At 44.2% G+C, this 23547-nt stretch overlaps 1 protein-coding gene across 5 annotated transcripts in view; it reads right to left on the bottom strand.

Moving 5' to 3' along the window:
- LOC141581653 (uncharacterized) overlaps positions 1-23547 on the bottom strand; it is a 527576-nt gene that overhangs the window by 235341 nt on the left and 268688 nt on the right. For 2 of the 5 annotated variants that reach the window (XR_012514420.1, XM_074387812.1), the window contains 2 exons: positions 16406-16482; positions 11440-12305 (listed from right to left, as the gene is read on the bottom strand). The exons of 2 other annotated variants lie outside the window; for them this stretch is intronic. Coding sequence is in view for 2 of the 3 variants with exons in the window: in XM_074387812.1 (XP_074243913.1) it covers positions 12276-12305; positions 16406-16482 (107 nt within the window). In the remaining variant the exon portion in view is untranslated. Of the gene's footprint in view, positions 1-11439; positions 12306-16405; positions 16483-23547 lie in introns of those variants that run through there. One more of the 5 variants, XM_074387811.1, reaches the window with a different exon arrangement.

The raw sequence follows: 23547 nt of genomic DNA, 5'->3' as shown, positions 1-23547 counted from the left end.
AGTCAGTCTGGCTATACACACACAAAAGAAAGCAAGCAGAATGACAGCAGTGAATATTTGTTTTATATCTGCCACATACAAGAGAGTAGATTAAATACCTCCATCATCTCATATAATGCCCATAATAGTGTTATAAATTTCTGCATATTAATGTGGTAATAATTTATTTATAATGTATTAACTATCCACACTTTTTCAGATAAAGATCTACAACTTAGATGATGTGGCTTGCAAAGTGATATTCGGGTATCAGATGTTAGAGCAGAGATTTGAGTCTAGTCACGGTTTCCTTTCCCATTTGCATCCATGTCAATGGAAACAGGGAGAAAGCAGCTAGAACAGATGCTAACTCTCTTAGCCACTGTGCTCATGAAAAGCTAGCTCTTGTCACTGTCATTGTCATTGTTATTAATCCCAATAAGGTCTCAACGCTAGTCAGTGGTGATGATGACCAGATGCCTCTCAATATGGATACCAATAAACTTAAAGCCAACAATTTGGTAAATTGGCCACCGATAGACATAAATCCTCAAATTATCCATAGACTTTATTCAAAGCTGTGTTTGTAGGTTATTCATTTAGAATTCCAAACACATTTCCTCATTGAAATATTGTTTTACATAGTGTCAGCCCATACAAATAAAGCTGAAATAGTCTCCATATATAATTAAAACAGTAGGCTCCATGACCATTATAAATGCATAGTGCTGTGCTTTAACTATACATTCTCTAGTCTTAGCTCTTCCTGAAAATTTGTCTGAAGGTCATGATCGCCCTATCAGCACTGAAACTCATTCACGTTGAGGTCTACGAGAGAAAGGTCAGCTGATTCTTCAGTGCAGTCATCTTTATGAGCTCCCACCCTCACACAAGGGCTTGACACCAGGCAGGCACAATGTTTCCTGGCTGAATGAAAACATGTAGTGGTGAGGTTAGAGGACATGGAAACCCAAGGGTGATAAGGCAGAACAGTGGGAGAGGTCCACTGAGACTCTTACGAGTATAGCTGTAACTCCTTCATAACTCCTATTTTTGTTGGATACAAGCAGAAAGCAAGGAGAACTGGTGCTAAGCCTGAATCTGCACTGGGGATTCATAATTACCTTAGAGTCCTGTGCACAGTTGAGATTCCAATGCAAGTATTTTAACTAAGAAACATGGATTCCCTCCACAAAGCAAGTTAGCCTAGCTGAATGACCCTGAAGAAGTTTGTTAGTAAACAGTTCACCCACAGGCTCTATATTCTCCCTTAGCTGTCATTAAGCTGAACAGCTTATCTTTGATTTAAAGAAGCATTCATCCGGTATACACAAGTGACTACACTGGGAATTGCCGGAAGATGGAAGCATTAACCACCTAGACAACATTAGGCTCACTACATTGATGGTGTGGAACATAAGTACCATCATGTTCCTCTCCAGGAGCTCAGAGAAATGTTCATTTTAATTTCTACTCAAAAAATGTCCTTGGTGAAAATAATAACAGCCTCTTGCTACCACTAGCCCACATTTAAATGACAGGTCTGGGCCTGACTGCTGGCTGCCTTAGGGAATATTCTCTCTGCTCTTTCCAGGGGTCCCTTAAGTCTTTCAGTGTCTCATTGTTCATCTGGAACTAAACCTAAATATATCTCTTAAAACCAAATGTCTAAGAAAAATGTATGTACATACAAAACACTTTACACAAATATTTATAGCTGTATTTATAATCATCAAAAAATGGAAACAAATTCAATCTCATTCAACTGTTGAATGGTTACCCAAACTGTGGTACATCCATGCAAGGGAATATTACTCAGAAATAAAAAGAACAAACCACTGAAACACCTAACAACATGGGTGAATCTCAAATGCATTATGCAGAGTGAAAGACACCAGACTAAAAGGTTACATACTAAATGATTGCATTTGCAGAACATTCTGGAAAAGGCAAAACTATAGGGACAGAAAATCCATCGGTGGTTGCTAGGCCCTAGAGCAAGAAGAGGCTCACAACAAAAGGGCACAAGGTAATTTTGGGAGGTGAAGGACTATTCTATAAGTTGATCACGGGGGTGGTCACACAAGAATATGAGTTTGTCAAAACTCCTAGATCTGTACATTAAAAAGAGCAAATTTTACTACACTTAAATTATACTTCAAGAAATTGATTAAAAATAATTATAAATTTTTTTGTAAAAAGAAGAAAAAATACAAATGGCTAAGTGAGATTAGTGTTCAGGTAGGTGTTTTTAGTTTAGAATGATTAAGTTGATAGCTCAGTGTGGGTCAGGATTGGGTGACATCTACCCAGCAGAGCCAGCTGATTATCATTTTGAGAGACCACAGAGGCCCTCATGGAAACAGCATATCTAACTTGATTTCTAGAACTTGTTAATGGCATAGTTTACAATGGCAAAGGATGGGTGAAGTAAAAGCCAGAATTGGGCCAGGCACGGTGGCTCACACCTACAATCCCAGCACTTTGGGAGGCCGAGGTGGGTAGATCACGAGGTCAAGACATTGAGACCATCCTGGTCAACATGGTGAAACCCCGTCTCTACTAAAAATACAAAAATTAGCTGGGCATGGTGGCGCACACCTGTAGTCCAACTACTCGGGAGGCTGAGGCAGGAGAATTGCCTGAACCCAGGAGGCGGAGGTTGCGGTGAGCCAAGATCACGCCATTGCACTCCAGCCTGGGTAACAAGAGCAAAACTCCGTTTCAAAAAAAAAAAAAAAAAAAAAGCCAGAATTGGTGCATATGGGCACAAGGCCCTAGTGGTCCTCCTCCAGAGCAAAGGGCAGGTATCTGAATGATCCATGGGCAGAAATATGAGGTGATGCACACACAATTTCTAAGTGCTCCACACAGCATCGTCCTGAATTCTCCTAAGAACTTTTCACGCCAGGAGTCACTCTTCCTGTTGTGTAGGTGACTGAGCTGAGGTGGAGCGGAGGTGATTTAGCCAGATCGCAGTGGGGAAATGGACGGGAGGCTAGGCCACAGGGCTCCTGACTTCACACTTGTTTGCTTATTTGTTTGTCGATGCTGGTGCTGGTGGTGTTCAAATGACATTGAAGCTCTTCATCCTTGATGTGAGTCCATCATCAAAATTTTGAAAAAGACCAGATAGAAAAAGATTTTCTCTCCCTTCAAAGATAAACAGCAGAGTGAATTTGTTAAAAAGAGACAAAGCAAAGGTCAGGATTTTGTCCAGAATAGTCAGGCTATGGGGACATGAAACCAAGCTGCTGACTTACTAATACAATGGTGTATTTCAGAGAAGCATTTAGATATGTTGACTACACAACTGAAAACACCTGGATATTTAGTTTTGTGATTAACTGTATGATATCATCCATCCTGATCAGGTGTCCAGGAATGACTGATTGACACCCTCCCAAGTGAGACAGTGAAGGCACGGGGCAGTTCAGCACTCCCTGGGCAATTCAGCATCCCACAGAGTTCTGTCGTTATATCTGAAATCACTAGACTCTCCCACACCAAAGAATGGGCAATAAATCAAACCTTTCATGCATCTTCCTGGTACAGCAGAGCCCACTGCTACACTGCACAAGAAACACAGATTATGGAGTGTTTTTCAGTTGGCATAGGAACAGCCTTGGAAATGTTCAGACCAGAAGGGTCAGAATGTTAGGAAGTTTGCAGCCGGAAAAATTTTTGCCGTGACCGCTGATAAGCTAAATATCCTGACTAGACTCTCTCCTCTCTTTCTGGCAAGCGGCCTAGCTGAAAGAGCCCCCGTGTGGTTCTGTAGTAGCTACACAAAACAAAATGGACCGAACCCTCTCAAGGCACCCCTGCCCACAGCCCTTCCGAGGCCCTGAAGTGCCTATATGGGAAACTGAGGCCCAGAAATATGGAATGCAGGGTTAGTGAGCGTAGAGAGAACATGGGAATGGGGATGGGACAAGTGCCGTGTGTGCACCGTGACATATCACACTGAGTTCCCCTTCTCGGGTCCTGTGTCAGAAAGAGGGGAAGGAGTTCGGAGGTGGCTGAATTCCCCCCTGCTGCTGCTCCTGCACTCTGATGATGATAGTGCCCCTAACCTTGCACTAACCTCGGCTTTCCTTAGAACCCACTGGCATGTGGCTCACCTCTTTACGAGGAAGTGAAGAGCATTTCCAATGTCTCTCTTCCCTTTCTTCCTGGGGGTCTGGGAGCGGGTAGGCGAGAAGGTAGGCGAGAGGCGGGATGGGGAGAGGCACCAATGAGGCAGCATGACCGTGGGTGAAAGAGAAGAAACGAAAGCCCTCAAGCCCCAGTGTCTTAGAGGACTCTAAACACAGTAATGACACATCTCCAAGCCACCTGCAGCCAACCTTTCACAGTCTCCCGCACCTCTCTTGGCACAAGCACAGCTTGTGAAGATCTGGATTTTCACAGAAGAGAAATCATGGACTGATACTCCCCTAGCAACAATGACACTTTGAAAGTATTCATTAAATGGTCAGCTTTCTTCTAGTACACTTTAAATATGATGTGACTTCTGAAAATGTGATTTTCCCATAGCTCTTTGAGACCACACCTATTGGGTAAAGTGAGTCATGCCTGCATTAAAGTCAAGGTCTCCAAAGAACATTCACCATTCTTTCACCACATACCCTAACACTTGGGATTAATGCAGAAGCAGTAAACATGAGAGTTGGGCTGAGCAGAGCAAAGACCTCTGCCCCAAGCCACAGTGGAACTATTTTGGGCATTATTCTCTGCAAGATTTATAGGTGATAATAAAGTTTTCTCCGGGCCAGAGTTGTTCTGTGCTAGGGTAGAAGGCCGCCTCCCAACTTACATGGAAAAGGGGGAGAGAGGAAAGAGATAGCAAGAGGGATGAGCTTCCTGATGACTTTATTTTCCACGCTTCTGGGTTTGATGGGGCCAAAGGGAATGAAGTGAATAAGCTATGAGTGAAATGGAGCAATTCAATTGCCTTTCTGACCATATGTTTTTAATCCTCTCTCTCAAGAAGCAGCCAATTTACCCTTTGAACATGCCCATGCCCAGTCGGAGTGTTACACTAAGAATCTCTTGACTTGGCCCAAAGCTATTTATAGTATTAAAATCACAGTAAATTCTACAGAAACGATCAGCCAGGAATGGGCTTCGAATCATGGAAACTGCTTCAAGCGTAACAGCCCCTTAGTCAATCAACCAATGTTTATTGAGCACCTACTGGGTGACAAGCTCTGCATGAGGCAACAAGGCACCCACTATGAATATATTCTGGATCTTGGCCTTCAACAGTCTGCAATCAAGTCGGGAGACACATACATACCCACATGGCCCAGAGCTATGATGATAAGAGTTAAAACAGGGGAATAAGGCCACATGAAGGTAAGGGCAGTCACAGTGGCCTGTAAGTGGGAGTTGCTCTGGTTAGGGGAGGATATTCCCAGAGAGTGATGCTTGATAGAGTGCTGATGATCAGCAGACAGTGACACGGTGCCCTCACCATCCTGATGCGGCCACGCCAAGGAATCCAGAACCAGGAGTCCCCTCTTCAGGACTTTTTGCCTCTGAGTGAGGAATTCTCAACCCAAAAAGCAATGGATTTTCTACCAGAAAAGCTGCCAATTTAATTTTCCCCAAGGAAATATATACACTCACACACATGCACACACTTGCCCTTCTCGGTCTTGTCAGATTGGGAGCAATTATTTTTTTTTTTGTTCTATCTTCCCAAGTCAGGGAGGCATTCAGATCTAAATTCCAAAGGTGATTAGAGAGCAAATGTACCTTATTTTTGTGATTTCAAGCACTCTTGGGAAAGATTTAGGTTAATAAATGAATAACAATTAACGATATTTTCCCATCTGATTGGCAGATCATATGGTGTTTGCTCTTTAGAATTAATTTAGCTTTTTCTAGTAAGGTTATCTTGCACACTTTCCAGGGTCTCCTGATTTAAATAGACTAAGCAGTAAGAAGGAAATCAAAACAAGTGTGCATTTGTCTGGGACACAGTGACAAGTATTTGGAGTGGAGGAAGACAAGTCAATATAAGAAAACAACCATTAGCAGAAAGCTTTAGGACCGAGCTAGTCTCTGCAGCATCTTCGTCAGATCAACAGGTTAGTCACGAAAGATTACACTTAGAGACTCAGCTCAAAGTCCAGCAGAAGCTGTACACAGCAGTGAAAAGATGGAGTTATTTCTCTCTCCTAATTTATTTTAAAAATCAGTTGAAGTTGGGCAATTTTTTTAAAAGAAATAAAAAAGAAATGTTCTTACTGTTAGTAAACAATGAAAATGGGTCCACCTCCAAAGTCACCTAGAGCAAGTACTTGTCAATGGCATGCTACGGGACAAAATGAAGATTTATCAGCCTGAATTTCTTAGTTTTCTCCTTTTGGGGGCAGAGATATGAAAAGAAATCCTGTGGTGATCTTTACCTTCATTTTACCTGTAAATCTGAATGAACAATATGCCCTTCATGATTCTACGATACAAAAGAAGAGATGGGTGAACAGAGCCCCTGTTTGCCCAGAACTCTCCCAGTTTTATAGCACTGGGAGTCCTAGGGGAAATCTCTTGGTCCTGGGCAAACTAGGATGGTTGGTCACCCTGGGGGAGAATAAATTCCCAAATCCGCTCCCACCACAGAAATTCTGAAATGGAAAGGGCTTTTTGTCTAGCTCAAAGCGCCTTCCTGCCTACCCACTGACTCAGTGGTTCTGGCTCCTTCCTTAGTACACGGTGAGTAGACTTACGTTGGGAAGGTTAAAAAAGGAGAAATCCCTTCTTTTCCCTTCATAAGTTATTGGATCGGGGCCTCTTTCCCAAGGCCAACTCAGCTACCGACAGCAGATGGAGTTCTCATAAATGAGACTCTCATCCACCTATAAACAGCAAGCTGGACATTCCCAAGATGCTGTAAGATGGTTCCCCCTAAGTCAATGGTATCAGCACCACCCACTTGTGAGACATGCAAATCATCAGGCCTTACCTCAGATCTAGGACACCAGGAGCCCTGGGGTGGGGGCCCAGCAAGCTGTGTTTTAATAAATCCCCCAGGTGACTCTGAGGCAGGCTCAAGTTAGAGAACTGCTACTCTAGAGAATGATTTTGAAAGATCAACGATCACTGTTATACCTGATATACCTATTACAGGTAAAAAGAATACACTCAGAATTTAGTATGTGAGTTTAAGAATTTTTATTGCAGTCTTAACAATGGCTAGACATAATTTTCTTACCTGATTTATATGCCATGAAGTAGCTAGCCTGTTTTACTATCAGGTTACACTCAGGTCCAGATTGACTATGTTTTCTCATTCCCCGAATCTCCCAAAAGAGCTCAGAGGACTACTACGACCTGAATGGGTTTAAGCAATAGAACAATCACCATTTTAATTGGAAAGGATCTCCAGCAAACATTAATCCAAGGCACTGCCATGCGCTGCAGTCAGAAATGGTTGCCCCTCGGTAGCTCAAGCCTGTAATCCCAGCACTTTGGGAGGCCGAGGCGGGTGGATCACGAGGTCAAGAGATCGAGACCATCCTGGTCAACATGGTGAAACCCCGTCTCTACTGAAAATGCAAAAAATTAGCTGGGCATGGTGGTACGTGCCTGTAATCCCAGCTACTCAGGAGGCTGAGGCAGGAGAATTGCCTGAACCCAGGAGGCGGAGGTTGCGGTGAGCCGAGATCGCGCCATTGCACTCCAGCCTGGGGAACAAGAGCAAAACTCTGTCTCAAAAAAAAAAAGAAAGAAAGAAAAGAAATGGTTGCCCCTGAGAATAAACGCATCAGATTTTGAAGAATGTGGTTAGATGTCACCTTCTCCCCTCCTCTCCTCCTTTCTACGCCCTCACCCTCACCACACCTATCTTTTTCTCCCACTGCAAAAAAAAAAAAAAAGCAGAAATCGGATCCTAGAGAAGTGCAGATGTGTCTCCAATGCTGGCCCTGTCAGGGAAGTGACAGCTCTCTGTTAGACCTGTTGGTCTCTGCCCTCCTGGGCGAGCCCACTTCAAGGTTGCCCGGCAGCCTGGCTTTCCGGCCTTTAGAAATGGTGATGGATTCATTTAGAATCAGGGGCTACCGAGCCCGGAGCTCAGGTGTTGCCGAAACGGCAGGTGGTTGGCGCTGACTTGACAGCAATTAGATGTACAAATCTTTGATTAGGCTCCTGGGAATTGAGTCATTAGCAACCCTGAACGGACCAGCTTGCTTTCCACTGCCTCATTAACTGCTCCGACGTGACTTTAAAAAGCCAAGGGGATAGGGGAAAAGAACACCTCTCCAACACGGAATGAGTGACGAGGCGGGGAGGGCGGGCAGAGGCCGGAGTAAGCATTTCTAGCTGAACAAACAGGTCCCGGCTTTTTCCATGCTGTGGTCGCTGACATGAGTGTGCACGTTTGCTGGACTGTGAAATAGCCCCATACCTGTCTGATTCATCAGCAGGAGGGATTTTTTTTCCTTTAATCTGCCTTTTCAAAATCCTCGGGTTGATCTTCCAGTCAAAGTCTCGGTTTTGGCTCAAAGTCCCTATCTATTCGATCTAGAGTGCGGCTACTGCACAGCTGTCTACACCTTTCCCAATGACTGGTCAGTCTGGGGTCTGCATTCCACCCTTTGGGAGCCACAGAATCCGTGTTAATACTCCATCTCTGTTGCATGGTCCTGGTTCCCCCCATGATGTTCATCTCCCTGGGATGGCATCCCCCAGTTGATGTCTACCTGGTGGGTTTCCTTGGTTTCCTCCATATTATTGGAATTTCCTCCATATTATTATCAACAGCCATGCATATTGAAACGTCTTCCCAACAGGGAGCTTTAAAACAAGAAGGCAATGTGTCTCACAACCTTAATGTGAAATCTTGTGTGACCACTTATCTGATTAAACTGATTCATTGCATAATTTATTATTTTTATTTTTCTCAATCTGCCAGTTGCTAGATTCATACTTACAAAGCATGCTTCACAAGTAAGTATTGATCATCTATTATAAAGCTCATTAATTTGTTCAAAAAGCTATGGGTAAAGAACAGTCTCTATCTTTCAGTTTAGAATCTATTAGAAAGAAGCATCCTATGCACCTTCCCTCATTTTCTTCATTTATTTATTCAACAAACATTTGTCAGGTGCCTGCTTAGTTTAAGCATTGTTCTTGTCAATAAAAATACAAAAAACCACACAGTGTAATAATTATAATTCCACACTCTCTCGTAAGCATTTTATATGTATTAATTCACTTAATTTTCGCAGCAACTCTATGATAGGTACTATTTTTATCTCATTTCAAAGATAAGGAAACTGAAGCACTGAGAGGTTAAGTAACTTACCCACAGTCACACTACTGGTAACAGCAGAGCTGAGATTTAAGCCTAAGCAGTCTGGCTGCTAAACCACTGTGCTATTCTCCTTTGAGGTGCTTTTAGCTTAACAGGGAAGACAAACATTTAAACCAACCTTTTCAATACAATGTGATTAGCACATCTAGGTAAAGTATATAAAAAAACGCATGGTAGAGAGAAAAGGGAATTATTAAGTATCCATGGAAAACAATACGTAGTTGAAATGATACTTGATCTGGGGTTTGAATAAAGAAGAAAAAAGCTCGTAGCCTTCAAGAAGTTTTGATCTCATAAAATGCTTCATTAAGTCTCCTTGCCACTGTTACGACGTAAGTTTTGAAACAAAGATATCAAATAAATTGAGAACTCTGAAAAGGAAACTATCACATCCAAGTTTGAAGGTGTTGGCAAGAAAGACTTTAAGGAGGTGATAGCTAAGGAGGCTTTTAGGGGCTGGTGAAAGTCAAGGATGGAGCCTTGGTAAAAGCAGAGAAGACAGCAGAAGAGAGAAGAAAAGGACAGGATTGGAGGAGGGAGAACACAAGAACAAAGACAAAGGTGTTTTCAAGAAGGTGAGCATAAGGACATATGCTGGAAGAATGATCTGAGCTGAAACACGAAGGGCATTGAATGAGAGATTTTATCTAATTCTAGAAATCTTTTGAAGGTTTTAGGAGTAGGAGAGTGAAATAAAAATGACTTAAAAATACTAAGGAAAGCAGTAGAGAAATACAATCAAATTAATATAATGAAAAAGTACGTTTTCAAGCTAAGAAATGTAAGGGGCTATTGTTACTTAGAATAACAACCTACTACAAAGAGTTTTTATGAAGCTCAAATACAGTAACAGGAGGCATTTCTTTGCAAACCATAATGTGTCACATAAATGTCACGATTACTTTCAAGAATATATTTATGTGGCCTTTATAATTCAATTGTCTTTTATACACAGTCAGGATGCTCCATAAGTTATCTGCATGTCTCCAAGGGCCATTAAAATGGGAAAGGCCATCTCAAAGAAGCTTTTTATTTTGCAGTTGACAATAATGAGAGGCCTTTCTAAACTATCTGCCAGAGGAATCAGAATGTGCATTCTCAGAGCTCCTTGGCCTCCTGAGGAAGAGGTAGTGGCACTTCTAGAGTGGGGGGGTCCTTCCTCTATGGCCACTACTGAGGGGGTGGGTCCCTAACAGGGGAGAGGAAATAATTATTGCTCTTGTGCCACAATCGGCAACAACCACCAAAAATGATGGCTCTGCTGATTAAATTAAGGTAGCACAACAAACTTAATTAATATATTTTTAATTTTTTAATTCAACTAACTGATTTTTATTAGGCCACAGCCTGTTTCTCTTAAAAATAAACTCTTGGTCTTTCATTCCACTTGTTTTTTGGAGGTAACTGGGTTCATTTTCCACCATATGTTCCAGATGCTTGTTTGTTAAGTGACTTCTCCTGAGTCTTCTTTTGTCATTTCTTTTTTTTTTGAGATGCAGTCTCGCTGTTGCCCAGGCTGGAGTGCAACGGCACAATCTCAGCTCACTGCAACCTCTGCCTCCTGGGTTCAAGCGATTCTCCTGCCTCAGCCTCCCAAGTAGCTGGGCACCTGCCACCATACCTGGCTAATTTTTGTATTTTTAGTAGAAACAGGGTTTCACCATGTTGCCCAGGTTGGTCTCCTGACCTCAGGTGATCCGCCCCCCTCAGCATCCCAAAATGCTGGGATTATAGGCGTGAGCCACTGCACCGGCTCCTTCTGCCACTTCTGTCTAGAGCTGGATCCCTGCACAACATTCCCTTTTCCCTTGCTAATGCTACATAAGTCCATGCTAGCCCCCAGGTCACAGAAAACTGTCTGATTGCTATGGGTGCTCATCCAGTGAAATTAGGAACTTCCAAAACTTTAAGCTGATAGATAACCCCAGGACAAGGAGAAAGACTTTTATTGGTGGCAGAATTTTCCTGTCACTGAGGCTGCAATGCAGTGGTACAATCATAGCTCACTGCAGCCTTAAATTCCTGGGCTTAAGTAATCCTCCCACCTCAGCCTCCTGAGTAGCTGGGACCACAGGTGCAGCCCCCCCCACCCCCCCAAAAATTGTGCATAGACAGGGTCTCCCTATGTTGCCTAGGCTGGTCTCAAACTCCTGGTTTCAAGTGATCCTCCCTCCTGGATCTCCCAGAGCAGTGGGATTACGGGTGTGAGCAACTGTACCAGTCTAAAAAGAAACTTTTAAGGTTAAATATATTGCTTTTCATGATTATGAATTGGAGCAAAAATAAAAATGGGGTCTCATCCATGAAATAATAATAAGACAGACATAATTTCTTTTGAGATAATTTCTTGTCTTTGAGCTTTTTGGGGATAAACAAGAAGACAGAGGACTATCATTAGCTTTCCTGAGCCTATTTTCATGGCTGTTCTTAAAACTACCATTTCACCAGCATCCCCAATTGCCTTTGCATTTCTGGACTTCCTCTGCGTCTAAGTGCCAAGGGTCCAAGCTTGAGTGAATACTACAACCTGCATTCTCTTCTTATACTCAGTTCAATAAATAAAGAAGGAAAAATATTGCCCAGCATTGCAGATGGGTGCTACCATCAACTTATGTCCTTCCACAGTGCCCTTTGAGTAGAAACTCCAAATCTTCATGACTCTCCAGAGAGGTCTTAACAGTCTACTCTATCCCTCACTTACAGCACATGGCCTCCACTTTCACATATTTTAAAAACTTAAGACTGCTAAAGGCAAACTGTAAGTTGGTGCCCACCTACAAAAGCTTTCAGCCACTCATTTTCTTGCCCAGAACCTAACCAAAGATGGAAAAGATGATTGGTTTTCTCCTATTTTATTTTAGACTAACCTCTGTCCTTGTGAAGCTCCTGGTATTATATCCACTTACCTCTTTCTGAACTTCTTTTTTTCCTTTGCCTCTGAAACCTCTTCCTCTTCATAAGTTCTTTCCTATTAGATAGAAGCTTTCTTCAATCTCTCCCACTAGAACAAAAACCATTAAGCACACTCTAGCTCTGTTTTTCCATTCCTTCCTCTGGCTACCTCTGTCTCCCCCTCACCCCCACCCCACCTTTTCTCAACAAAATAGCTGAAATAAAGAAAGGATCAACATTGTCTGCCCCTGCTCCCTCAGCTCACATTCCTTCCTCCCCACTCTTGCCTCCTTTTCCCACATTGGCCAAATCAATTGGCCCCTCTCTGTCCTGCCCTGGTGGGTCTGCACATGTCACTTGAGATGGCAGACCTCTTCCCTCTCCTACCTCTCTATTCTCTTAGTTTCTGTCACACCCCACCCTGTTGTTTTTCCTTCAGACTCTCTGATCAGTCCTTCTTGGATTTATTAGCTGATTTTCTTCGTATATTCCTTAAATGATAGTGTTTCCCAGTGTTTCATCTGTAATCTTTCTTTTCTCACCCTACATTCTTTCCCTGGGGAATCTCACTCACTCTCGTGGTTCCATAATCATCATTGTGCTGGCAACATCCAAGCCTGTGTTTCTACTGGCATCTTCTTCCAAGTTTCAGTGTCATATTTACAGAGGTCCACCTGGCTACCTGCAGATTCCTCAAACTTGGTGGGGTTTTTTGTTTTTGTTTTGAAACAGTCTCACTCTGTCATCCAGGCTGGAGGGCAGTGGTGCAATCTCGGCTCGCTGCAACCTCCAGCTCCCAGGTTCAAGCGATTCTCCTGCCTCAGTCTCCCCAGTAGCTGGGACTACAGATGTGAGCCACACACTCAGCTAATTTTTGTATTTTTTGGTAGAGATGGGGTTTCACCATGTTGGCGAGGTTTGTCTCAAACTCTCAACCTTAGGTGATCCACTCACCTCTACCTCCCAAAGTGCTAGTTACAGGCATGAGCCACCACACCTGGCCAAACTTGGTGTTACTGAATAATCTTTACCTGTGTCTTTCCAGTATATGCTTTTTTGCCATAGCTCTTGTCATCCGTAGATGAGTTACTGTTCATCCAGTCACCTAGCTTAGAAACGCTGGGAATGTCCTCAGCTCTTTCTTCTCCACTACCAAGTCCTATCCCACTTACCACCTAAAGTTCTCAAATATGCCCCTTCCTTTTCATCCCCATGTCTGCTTCGCTGGGTTAGGCAAATTATAACCTCTCACGTGGACTACTGTAACATCGCTCACTGGACTTCTGGCCTCTAGTCTTGTCTTCCCTCCCCAAATCCGTTTACTGCATTGACCCCTGAAAGAAACTATCTGAATTTCAAACCTGGCCATTCCCATGCTTAGAACCCTTTAAAAATCCCCCTTGGCCTACAGAGTAAAACATCAGTGTGTCGTCGGCCTCACTGTTCACTGTTTGTCTCCCACTGTGTTTCTGGTTAACAGTGACCCGCTGATGGCTGTCATCATCATTGCCATCATCATCATCATGACTGTCACTCTACTCAGTGAGTGTTTGCTGTGTACTGGGCGCTATGATCATCTCTTCATTGATGTTGTGTCACATGGTCTTTACAATGCCCCATCTGGTAAGTACTATCACGATTTTCATTTATACGCAGGAAACTGAGTCAGAAAGATAAGTAACTTGCCAAAACAGCTAAAAAGGACCTGCATGATGTTCTATCTTCCCAGCTTGAGATCTAACTATTCACCTCCTGTGGCCCGATTTTGAGCACTCACCCTCTCTTTGGCCTTCCAGCTTCCATAGTCTTGCTTGTGCCACCTTACCTGTGTTTCCCACCTTTGTAATACCTACCAATGTGTCAAAGGCAGCTCAGACAGCACTTTCTTTCTTTCCTCTCTTTTCTTTCTTTCTTTTTCCCTTTCTCTCTCTCTCTCTCTCTCTCTCTCGATGGAGTCTCACTCTGTGTCCAGGCTGGAGTGCAATGGCACAATCTTGGCTCACTGCAACCTCCAACTCCCTGGTTCAAGCGATTCTCCTGCCTCAGCCTCCCAAGTAACTGGGATTACAAGCACACACCACCACACCCAGTTTCTATTTTTAGTAGAGACAGGATTTCTCCCTGTTGGCCAGGATGGTCTCTATCTCCAAACCTCGTGATCCGCCCACCTCAGCCTATCAAGGTGCTGGGATTACAGGCATGAGCCAGGGTGCCCAGACAACACTTTTTATCTGCAGCCTTATCACCTCTCCTACCCTTGGCCAGAAGTGACCTTCTGATGGTTCTTCTCTACATAAACCATTTTGAAAGCAATTAAACATCAAAACTAATTCTATAATGTCATAAAGCACTGTTCTTCAAGGCCTGATCTCCAGATCAATTGTGTACAGTTGTGACTCTTCTCTCAAGGGAGAGTGTAAGTACTTTGCATGGTTTATACGTTTCTCCTGCAGTGCTCAATAAACAGGAGACCGGTGTCTTTTTCTTCTCTGTGAGCCCTTGACTCTTCCCAACCTTTCCACCACAATGATCTTTTTTAAATTCCAGGCTCAAAGAAAAGACTTCTTTTTATTTCTCCTCTCACTCTATCACCAAATCCACGCATCCTTTTTCCATCACCTCTGACGATCTGTTTCTTTATCTGCAGCTCTCCAGCCCTAGGCCTGGCCTGCAGAGCCCACTATTAGATCCAGTGCTACACAGAAAGGACTAACCAGGAGCATCCAGATCAACTTCTATGTTCTCCATTTCTCCAAAAGCAGCTCTGCTAGCGCTGTGGCCGCTGGTTAAGCAAATCTCAAAAGCTCATGTTCCTTATGTATTTTTAGCAGCTCTATAAGGGGTGGAGCTGACAGACAACACACTCACAGAATGCCCACGACACTGAGAAAATCAGGAAAACCCCTTGAACACTATAATAGGTAAAGAAAAGCTGCCTTTACTAAAGCCCTGCTGCAAATTATGAGCTGGAATCAAATCACGTGCAATAACCACAGCACTCCTGCGAGGTGTGATGCAACCAGGTTATGTGTGGCTTAATTTTCCATTCAATATGCTGCTCTGTTTTATGAGCCACATAACTTTGTGATGTAATTATGGCTAACTGTACAGACTCAGGCAGGAGGTAGGAACCCGTGAGCTGGTTACAAAAGACTGTCACATGGATGGATCACTGATGTGGAGAGGTCAGGGAGCATGGACTCAGGTAGCAGAAGTAGCTGGAGAAAGGTTCTGGATGAAGACCTTGGTGACAGAAACTGTAGCATTCGAAAATAAACGCTATAATATGAATAAATGAGTCTTGGCTGACATTTAAAATCAACTAATAGAAGGGGTAATTTTCTCACCAAAACTTCATATTATCTCTCCATGGTAACAGGACCATAGATATCACAGGTCACTCTATTACCTCTTTCACAGGTGATCTCTTTTTACAGTGTCACCCTGGCAGGAATGAATTGACAGAAGCCATATGGTCAAATAATAATTTTACTGAGTACTTTTCAGCGGCGAGGTGCTATTTGAAGTGCTTTATAATATTACCTCACTTAAGCCTCTTGACAACCCCATAAGGCTGTTATTATCTTCCCCACACAAATGAAGAAACTGAGGCAGAGAGAATTTAAGTTTCGAGCTAAAGACCACACAGCAACAAAAGAGCAGTGGCTGGATTTGGACCCTGGCAGCCAGACACCAACCTCCACAGCACCCTCCTCTGGTGTTGGACCACGTCTTTGTGTAGTGCTTTCTAGGTTCCAAGCACTGTTGTAAGTGGGTTGTTTGTTTGTTTGTTTCAGATGGAGTTTTGCTCTTTTTGCCCAGGCTGAAGTGCAATGGCGTGATCTCAGCTCACTCCAACCTCTGCCTCCCAGGTTCAAGTGATTCTCCCGCCTCAGCCTCTTGAGTAGCTGGGATTACAGGCACCCACCACCACGTTCAGCTAGTTTTGTATTTTTAGTAGAGACAGGGTTTTGCCACGTTGGCCAGGCTGGTCTCAAACTCCTGACCTCAGGTAATTTGACCCCCTTGGCCTCCCAAAGTGCTGCGATTACAGCCATGAGCCACTGTGTCGTGCCATGTTAACTGTTTTATATATATTAACTCTAAATCCTCACTATTGCTCCACGGAATATTATTGTCTCCAAGAACTATTATTGTCTCTGAAGCCTGGATGAGGAAACTGAGGCACAGAGAGATTATGAGACTTACCCAAGGACACCTTCCTGGTGAGAAGCAGGGACAGGATGGAAGGCAGGTGCTCTGGTCCCAAGGACATCCTTGTTGAGCTGCCCAGAGATAGTGGGTGTAAGGCATTAGCACCGAGTGTGGAACTGGGGTGTCCCGCCCAGCACATGTCCCCGGACCTGTCTGAAGGCTTCCACATCCCCTTGGTTTTCTCTCTCCCTCATTTCTGCTGCAAGGCATCCAGACCCTCTCCCTTGGCCACAGTCCTCAGAGCAGACCAGGTGGCCACACTCTGACTCCCTGGGGCTAGGTTTTTGTCTTCCATGCTTCATGCAAGCGGAGCTATTATCGCATGGCTATAAGACGTGGTTTTGCTAGAAAGGGACTCAGCGGGGCTGAAGTCCTTGTGTGTTCTAATCCCTTCCACGGCACTTTGTCTGCAGGGGCTGAGTGATCAGCCTGGCTTGTTCTCGTGCTTGTCCAGATGTCTTTCACATTGTCTGTTTGTTAACCTGCGTTTTTGGCTTTGCACCTCAGACTCTGTTTACTTGTCTGCCTGCTTGTTCTCAGTTAATAAATTGGAATTGATTTGGTGACTTCACAAACAAGTGAGTCCCAATCTTGTTTAAAAATAGGGCTGGGAGGGTAAGGTGGAGAGTAGTACAGAGGGTCGGGGGTGGTGGGGGGGGACTGTACGGGCTCGTTTCTGAAAACTGCCCAGCGAAGCTTACGTAAAAGAGAGTTGTAGGGAGGGTGAGCAATGTTTGGGCTGTTCAGAGTCCTGTTCCCCTGTTCTCGGGACAAACATTGCAGAATTTCCAAGTGACAACTCTAAATGGTTTGCATTTGATATGAGAAACAAGAATAACTGGCATAGCACTGTCAACAGGCAAAAGGTGGGGAACATGGTACTTCCAGATTCCGCTGTGCAATATAAATGTAGCCAGGGAAAGAATGGAGAAAGTCAAGTTCAGGGCATAAAGCATAGCCTCTGGAGCTTGGTTGCCTGGGTTCCTGCCCCAGCGCCACAGCTAACTAGACATGTGGCCTTGAGCAAGAAGTGGACATCTCTGTGTTCAGCATCCTTCAAAAGAAGACAGTGGAAATTATGCCCTCCCCATAGGGAGATGGTGAGAATCACTTAGCTATCACATATAAAGCACAAGGCACAATGTCTGCTGTGTAGTAAACCCTCGATAAGGATTAGTGATCATTGTTCCCAGTGAATAACCTCATGGGAACCTGAGCTAGGGCAGGTGGTTGCAGAAAGGAATTGCTGCAAGGCTGTGAAGAGAATATAAGCTGAGCTTGCTCGTTCTGTGCCTCTGCCAGTTTGTTAACCGGCCTTTACCTGTTAACCTGCAAAAAATAGGCTATGATTCTAGGAGGGTGGTAATACTATTCTTAACCCTTTGTGGACATTTACATGTTTTCATGATGTCTTGAAAACGCTAGGAGTTTGTGATGGATTGTTTTTGTTTGAAGTATATAATCCTCTTTCTAAGAACTTTTTAAAAAAAAACTTCATGTGACAAGGTTAATCAACCAGAATAGAAAGGGGAAAGTAGGATCCAGAGGAAAGAGCAAACAGCTAACACTGCCTTATGAAAACACTTTAGAGCCAGACCAACCTGGGCCCACATCTCAGCTGTACCACGCGGGGTTTGGTGTCTTTGGGAAATGTACTAATTCTCCTATGATTTGTTTGTTCTGCTCATAAAGCAGATTGATAGTCCCTGCTGCTGGGATTTCGATGAGGTCTAAATGACATGCCACAGGTCATGCTCCAGCCAGCCACACAGTGGGCCCTCAACCAGCGTGACATCTTTCTTTCCTGCGATAGTCGAGTATAGGAGGTAGGGAGGAAATGGGGTGTGGAGGGAGGAGGGAAAGAAAACTCCAAGGCAGACAACATGAGTTTTGCAAACTCGATGAGAAATTGCTTTTGTGCACTCTGTTGAAATGGGAAGCATAAGGAGGTGTAAGCAGAGTTTGCTCCTTTTCCTTCCTGGCCAGTGGCCTCTCCCACCGGGACCTCAAAGGAGAGAGGGTGACTCGTTTCTTCATGCAATGAACAAATAGAGTGACTCGCAATATAATGACTTCTAAGACAATTTGCATTTTCACTATGCATGAAAGCCATAAACAAAAGAACAAAATACCAGTAGATGCATTTCCGCAGGCACTGTAGCAGGGAGATTTTTATTTTTGGCGGGGAAAGCAGGCAGAGCAAAGGAAGGGCCTTGCTTGTGCTTGAGCCATCTGCTGGGTGAATGGAGGGGGAAATGTGAAGCTCGAATTCAGTGCTACTCACTTTTAGGCCACTTCTTCCATGCCTCAGTGGGCCACTGCTCCTGGGTTACTGTGGATGACGTTGACGATGAGGTGCACACAGTCTAAGCAACCCAACTGAGACTTCAGGAAATGTGCCAATGACCAAATCTTTCTTTTTTGGAACTCTTGGTGGGACTGTGGGATAAACATTCCACCATCTTTTTTCATGACACATGGATAATTTGAATCAGAAAATGAGACAGGAAAGAGTGATTCTCCATCTTTGAGCTCTAAGGGCCTGAGGTGGGAAAGCCTAAGAGGAGAAGGGAAAAGGCGTTGAGGGGAGGCGAAGGTGCAAGCCACTTGGAGGCAGGTTAAGAAGCAGAAAGACCACCTAAGCTCTCTGTTTTTCCCCATGGGACGTGGGCAGCAACAGCAGCAGTTTGGGAGCCTCCAGCCTCACCAGAAGACAGTGGCCTTTGGGACCACACCTGAGTTTTTGCTAATAGGGTGACTCCTGGTGGGACCCTACACATCTTCAGGATGGAGGCTGGCCAGGCCAGTAAGACCAATTATGTGATTGGAGGGTCGGGGCTTCAAGATATGCGATATTCACCCTGCCTCCCAGGAGAGGCACTGGAGATTGAGTTCAGACACGTGGTCCGTGAGTCAATCATGCCTACACAGTGAAACCCCAATAAAAACTCTGGACCCTGAGGCTTGGGTGCCCTTCCTGGGTGATGAACACATCAGCACGCCAGCAGGGTGACACATTCTGATCCCATGGAGACTGGGCACAGAAGCTCTGCTTTTGGGTCCATCCCAGGCCTTGCCCTAGTGTCTTTTGGCTGATCCTGATTTGCATCCTTTATAATTAAACTGTAATTTTAAGTACAACACTTTCTGAGTTCTACAAGTTATTCTATCAAACTATCGTGCCTGAGACGGCTGTTAGAGCCCCTGAATTTGTAGCCGATTGGTCAGAAGTCTGGAAGCCCAAGAGGCCCTGGAATTTGTGGCTGAGATACTAGTGCTGAGAAGTGAATTGATTACTAAATAATCAAACTCATTTGGTGTCTTTAAGATGGAGATAATTTCACATAGTTCAGATATTGCCTAATTATTTTGTTGTTAAGAAAAGTGAATTGGCTTGGCCCTTTGCAATTTGATCGGTTGCTTGGCAATCAACTCACCAATAGTCTTTGCCTCCTCATTTTTCTTTCTGATTTTAATTGTGGTGTTGGAATAAAAGGATAGTCTACCCATCTGCTGCCTTAGATTTTGAAGCTTAATTTAAAAAGTCAATCCATAGCCTATTTTTTAAACTCCCAGGCTAAAGGAATCTAACTATTATTTTATAGCCCTTTTATTTCTTTCCTTTCACTCACATTCCCCAATCTCATTATGCTTTTTTCCTTTTCATCTTGTTAAAGGATTTGAAAACAAAAGTAAATGTAACAAAGATTTAGCCAATGCTAAGAATACAAGAAATTCCATTGGCTCCTATTAATCATGTTCTAACTCAACATAATTGTACCTATTTTGCTTGTTCATATTCAGCAGTGTGTGGATTCCACTAAGACCTCTAGATCTTTGTATGTCATGCTTGCTTGGATCTCTACTTCCTTTCTCCCAATCTCTCCCTTTCCCCAATATTCCTATATCTTTGTGTAATTTGTTTTACCCCTAAAGGTGATGGGTGGACCAAAATCTCAGATATCACCGCTAAAGAACTTACTCATGTAACCAAATACCAAGTTTTCAAAAAATCTGTTGAAATAAAAAAATAAATTGTTTAAAAATTTAAATTAACCAATTTTTATTTTATTTTATTTTTTGAGAAAGAGCCGTACTGTGCTACCCAGGCTGGAGTGCAGTGGTGCGATCCCAGCTCACTGCAGCCTCCGCCTCCTGGGTTCAAGTGATTCTCCTGCCTTAGCCTCCTGAGTATCTGGAACTACAGGTGCACACCACCACATGCTAATTTTTGTATTTTTAGTATTGATGGGGTTTCGCCATAGTGGCCAGGCTGGTCTCGAACTCCTGACCTCAAGTGATTCACCCATCTCGGCCTCCCAAAGTGCTGGAATTATAGGCAGAGCCACCGCGCCTGGCACCAAATTATTATTGGTTCCAGCAACATTATATTTTATCCTATGCATAGTTTATTAGGCCACTTCAAATTTTCTCCGTATTTTAAGTACCTAGTGACAGTATCCCAATTTATGACATTTGCCTGTTATTATAACTGTTGCTTTTCCCCGTAACAGAAGTGTTTTTCACTCTTGACTGCATATAGTACAACATGGTCAGAACACATCTACGGCCCTTTCTAAGGGACACTATCTCACCCAGGGCCCCTGCTGAAACAGCAGCTCTTGATGTCCCCCTATTACATCTGTCCTCATCTGATTCCTCTGGAAGTAGACACCTGCCTCAGGTACTGCCTATCCAGGCTGACTGGGAAATCTGTTGTAAAGAGCTGACCTCAAACCGGAATTCACGAGACCAATCATATTCTCACTCATAGGACTTGGAATTGGAAAATACACAGAGACTCAAGCTGTTAGCAGGGGCTGAGGTTGAAAGAGTGCCCTGGCTAAGGCCATGAGTAGCCTTGAGTTAGCTGAAGTGAAGAGTAAGCCAAAATTGTGAGAAAGTGGAAACTACAATTGAGCAGAAGATACGGGTGGAGAAGCTGTGTTAAGTCACCATGGCGAGAGGAGAAGCTAAAGCACATACATCGAGAACAGCCGGAACCAGGGTTGGCCGAGCCTCTTAAATGGCAGAGCATGGGATTCACCACCCCCGCAAGTGCCAAAGTCCCCAGAGTCTCGCTGCCTCCAGCTCTGGACTAATCACACAGCAGCTTCTTATGAGAGAACTTCTTCCTTCATTACCCCTTGTTTCTTGCCATAACCCCGCCTTTATTATGTGACCTGGTTATCACGGGCCATGGTTCCTTGAAACTCAATGAGCCTACACCCACTGCTCCCACCTGTGCCTGGGTGGTAGAGAAACTGACAGGCAGCACTGCCAAGGGGCCATGCCACTGACTTGTAGCTGTCATTCCACCATGGGGCTCAGCTCACTTGCCCCACAACGCTTCCTTCAAGCAGCCTTTTTGGCTGCTTAGCCAAAAAGCCCCTCTCCCAGGACTGGTTCTTCAACAAGAATGGCTAAAGGATCCAAGGTAAAAACAAACAAACAAATACGTAAAGGTCATATGCCTTGAGCTCCTGGAAAGAGACAATTGTTCTGGCCGTATCAGCTTATCGGCCTCCAGGAAACCTTTTGGTTATGCGTGAAGTCCGCCCTCTGTTCTGTGAGTCCTGGTTTCTAAATGATTCACAGGTGTGTGGCAGGAGAGGCACTTTCCCAACTCTGAGTGAAAACGATGCCGGAAAAAAATCTGAGTGACACACTGTTTCTTCTCTTATTCCTCAGCCTCTAGTTTTCCTGCCAGACAGCAAGGCTTTGGGTACAAGCAGAGTCACAAAATCAGAAAAGAGTGAATATTTATGAGCTCTGCCCCACACTGGGCAACTGTGGGGTCAAAGAGGCCAATATCTCACCCTCAGAGAGATCAAGAAGAAAGAGTATGTGAACCCAGTTCAGATATGTATATAGTGCAAAGCAGGGCTAGAGGCGGCCTGAAAGTCACTGATCAACCTCACCTCTTTCACCTAGGACTGCCCCAAGTCATTCACAACAGAGGGGTTAGATCCCTCACCTCTTGTATCTGGCTGATGGATACCACCCTCAAGTACACCCAGCTAAGTTATAAGATCTTTCTAGAGCTAACACCTTAGTGAATATGTTTATTCACTGGAAGCTGGTCTCCTGGCCCATTTGACCCCACGATTCCACTCTCTTGTGTTCACACGCCAGGGCAGGTTCCAGGAGAAAACTGTCTCATCTCCCTCTCTTGTACTGGTAGTGGTGATGATACGGCTGTTCAAGTCAAGATGGCTCCCTACCAAGCAACCAAGGCCCACTCTGCCAGGGAGAGTGGTTTACCCGCTTAACCTAGCATGCTGAGGTCTCGGCTGTGCCCCTGAATCATTGCTGAGTGCGTCAAGGACTCCAGTCTCCAACCCTCTGCAGGCCTGACTCATGCAGCAGCTTCCCCAGAGAACGCCCACGGGCTCCAGGTACTGCTCACAAGCTGGTCTCCTCCTCCACGTAGACACACAAACAAAGCCAGTTACTAGGCTTGCTAAGCTCTGCTTAAAGCTACAGGGCCTTGCGTTCAGGGTCGAAGGCTGCCTCCTGCATGCCTCTCTTGCTGTGGATGCTGGGCTCTACCATGACAACATGGTAAACCCACCCAGGGTCCCTTTCACAAGGGGAATGGTGGTAGGAAACCCAGGCCCAATCTTTGAAAATGCAGTGCCTTATGAGAGGGAGAAAAAGGGTGGGAGGAGAAGGAAACTACATCAAGCAGCAACCCCAAGGCCAGACCTTAGGCTCCTGGGCCCAGCCTCAGAGACTGTTTCGGGACATACAACAGAAGCCCTTGCTACTGTCTTTTTAAAAGGCATGTCCGATGATCCTCATGATTCAAACGGGTTTGGGAACTTTTCTCCAGGTACATATGTGTACACACACACACACACACACACACACACACACACACACATACACACGACTATATTGTATGTAGGGCTACATAGATATGACTCTGTTGTTATTGCAGAAATAACAAACCAGAAAAGAATCATGTATGTGCAGAGTCTTATGTGGGAAAATAGGAGATCTTCCATTGATGAATGAAATTATCTGGAATAAATCCCTTCTCTACCCCAGGCGTCATCTGGAAAATAAGAATTTAGATTGAATTCTCTCCAAAATCTCTCCAGTGAATGTGGATGCTGAACATTCTACAGATC

The sequence above is a fragment of the Saimiri boliviensis genome, chromosome 16 (assembly GCF_048565385.1).
Source record: "Saimiri boliviensis isolate mSaiBol1 chromosome 16, mSaiBol1.pri, whole genome shotgun sequence".
Lineage (NCBI taxonomy): Eukaryota > Metazoa > Chordata > Mammalia > Primates > Cebidae > Saimiri > Saimiri boliviensis.
This window is presented reverse-complemented; position numbering and strand designations above follow the sequence as displayed.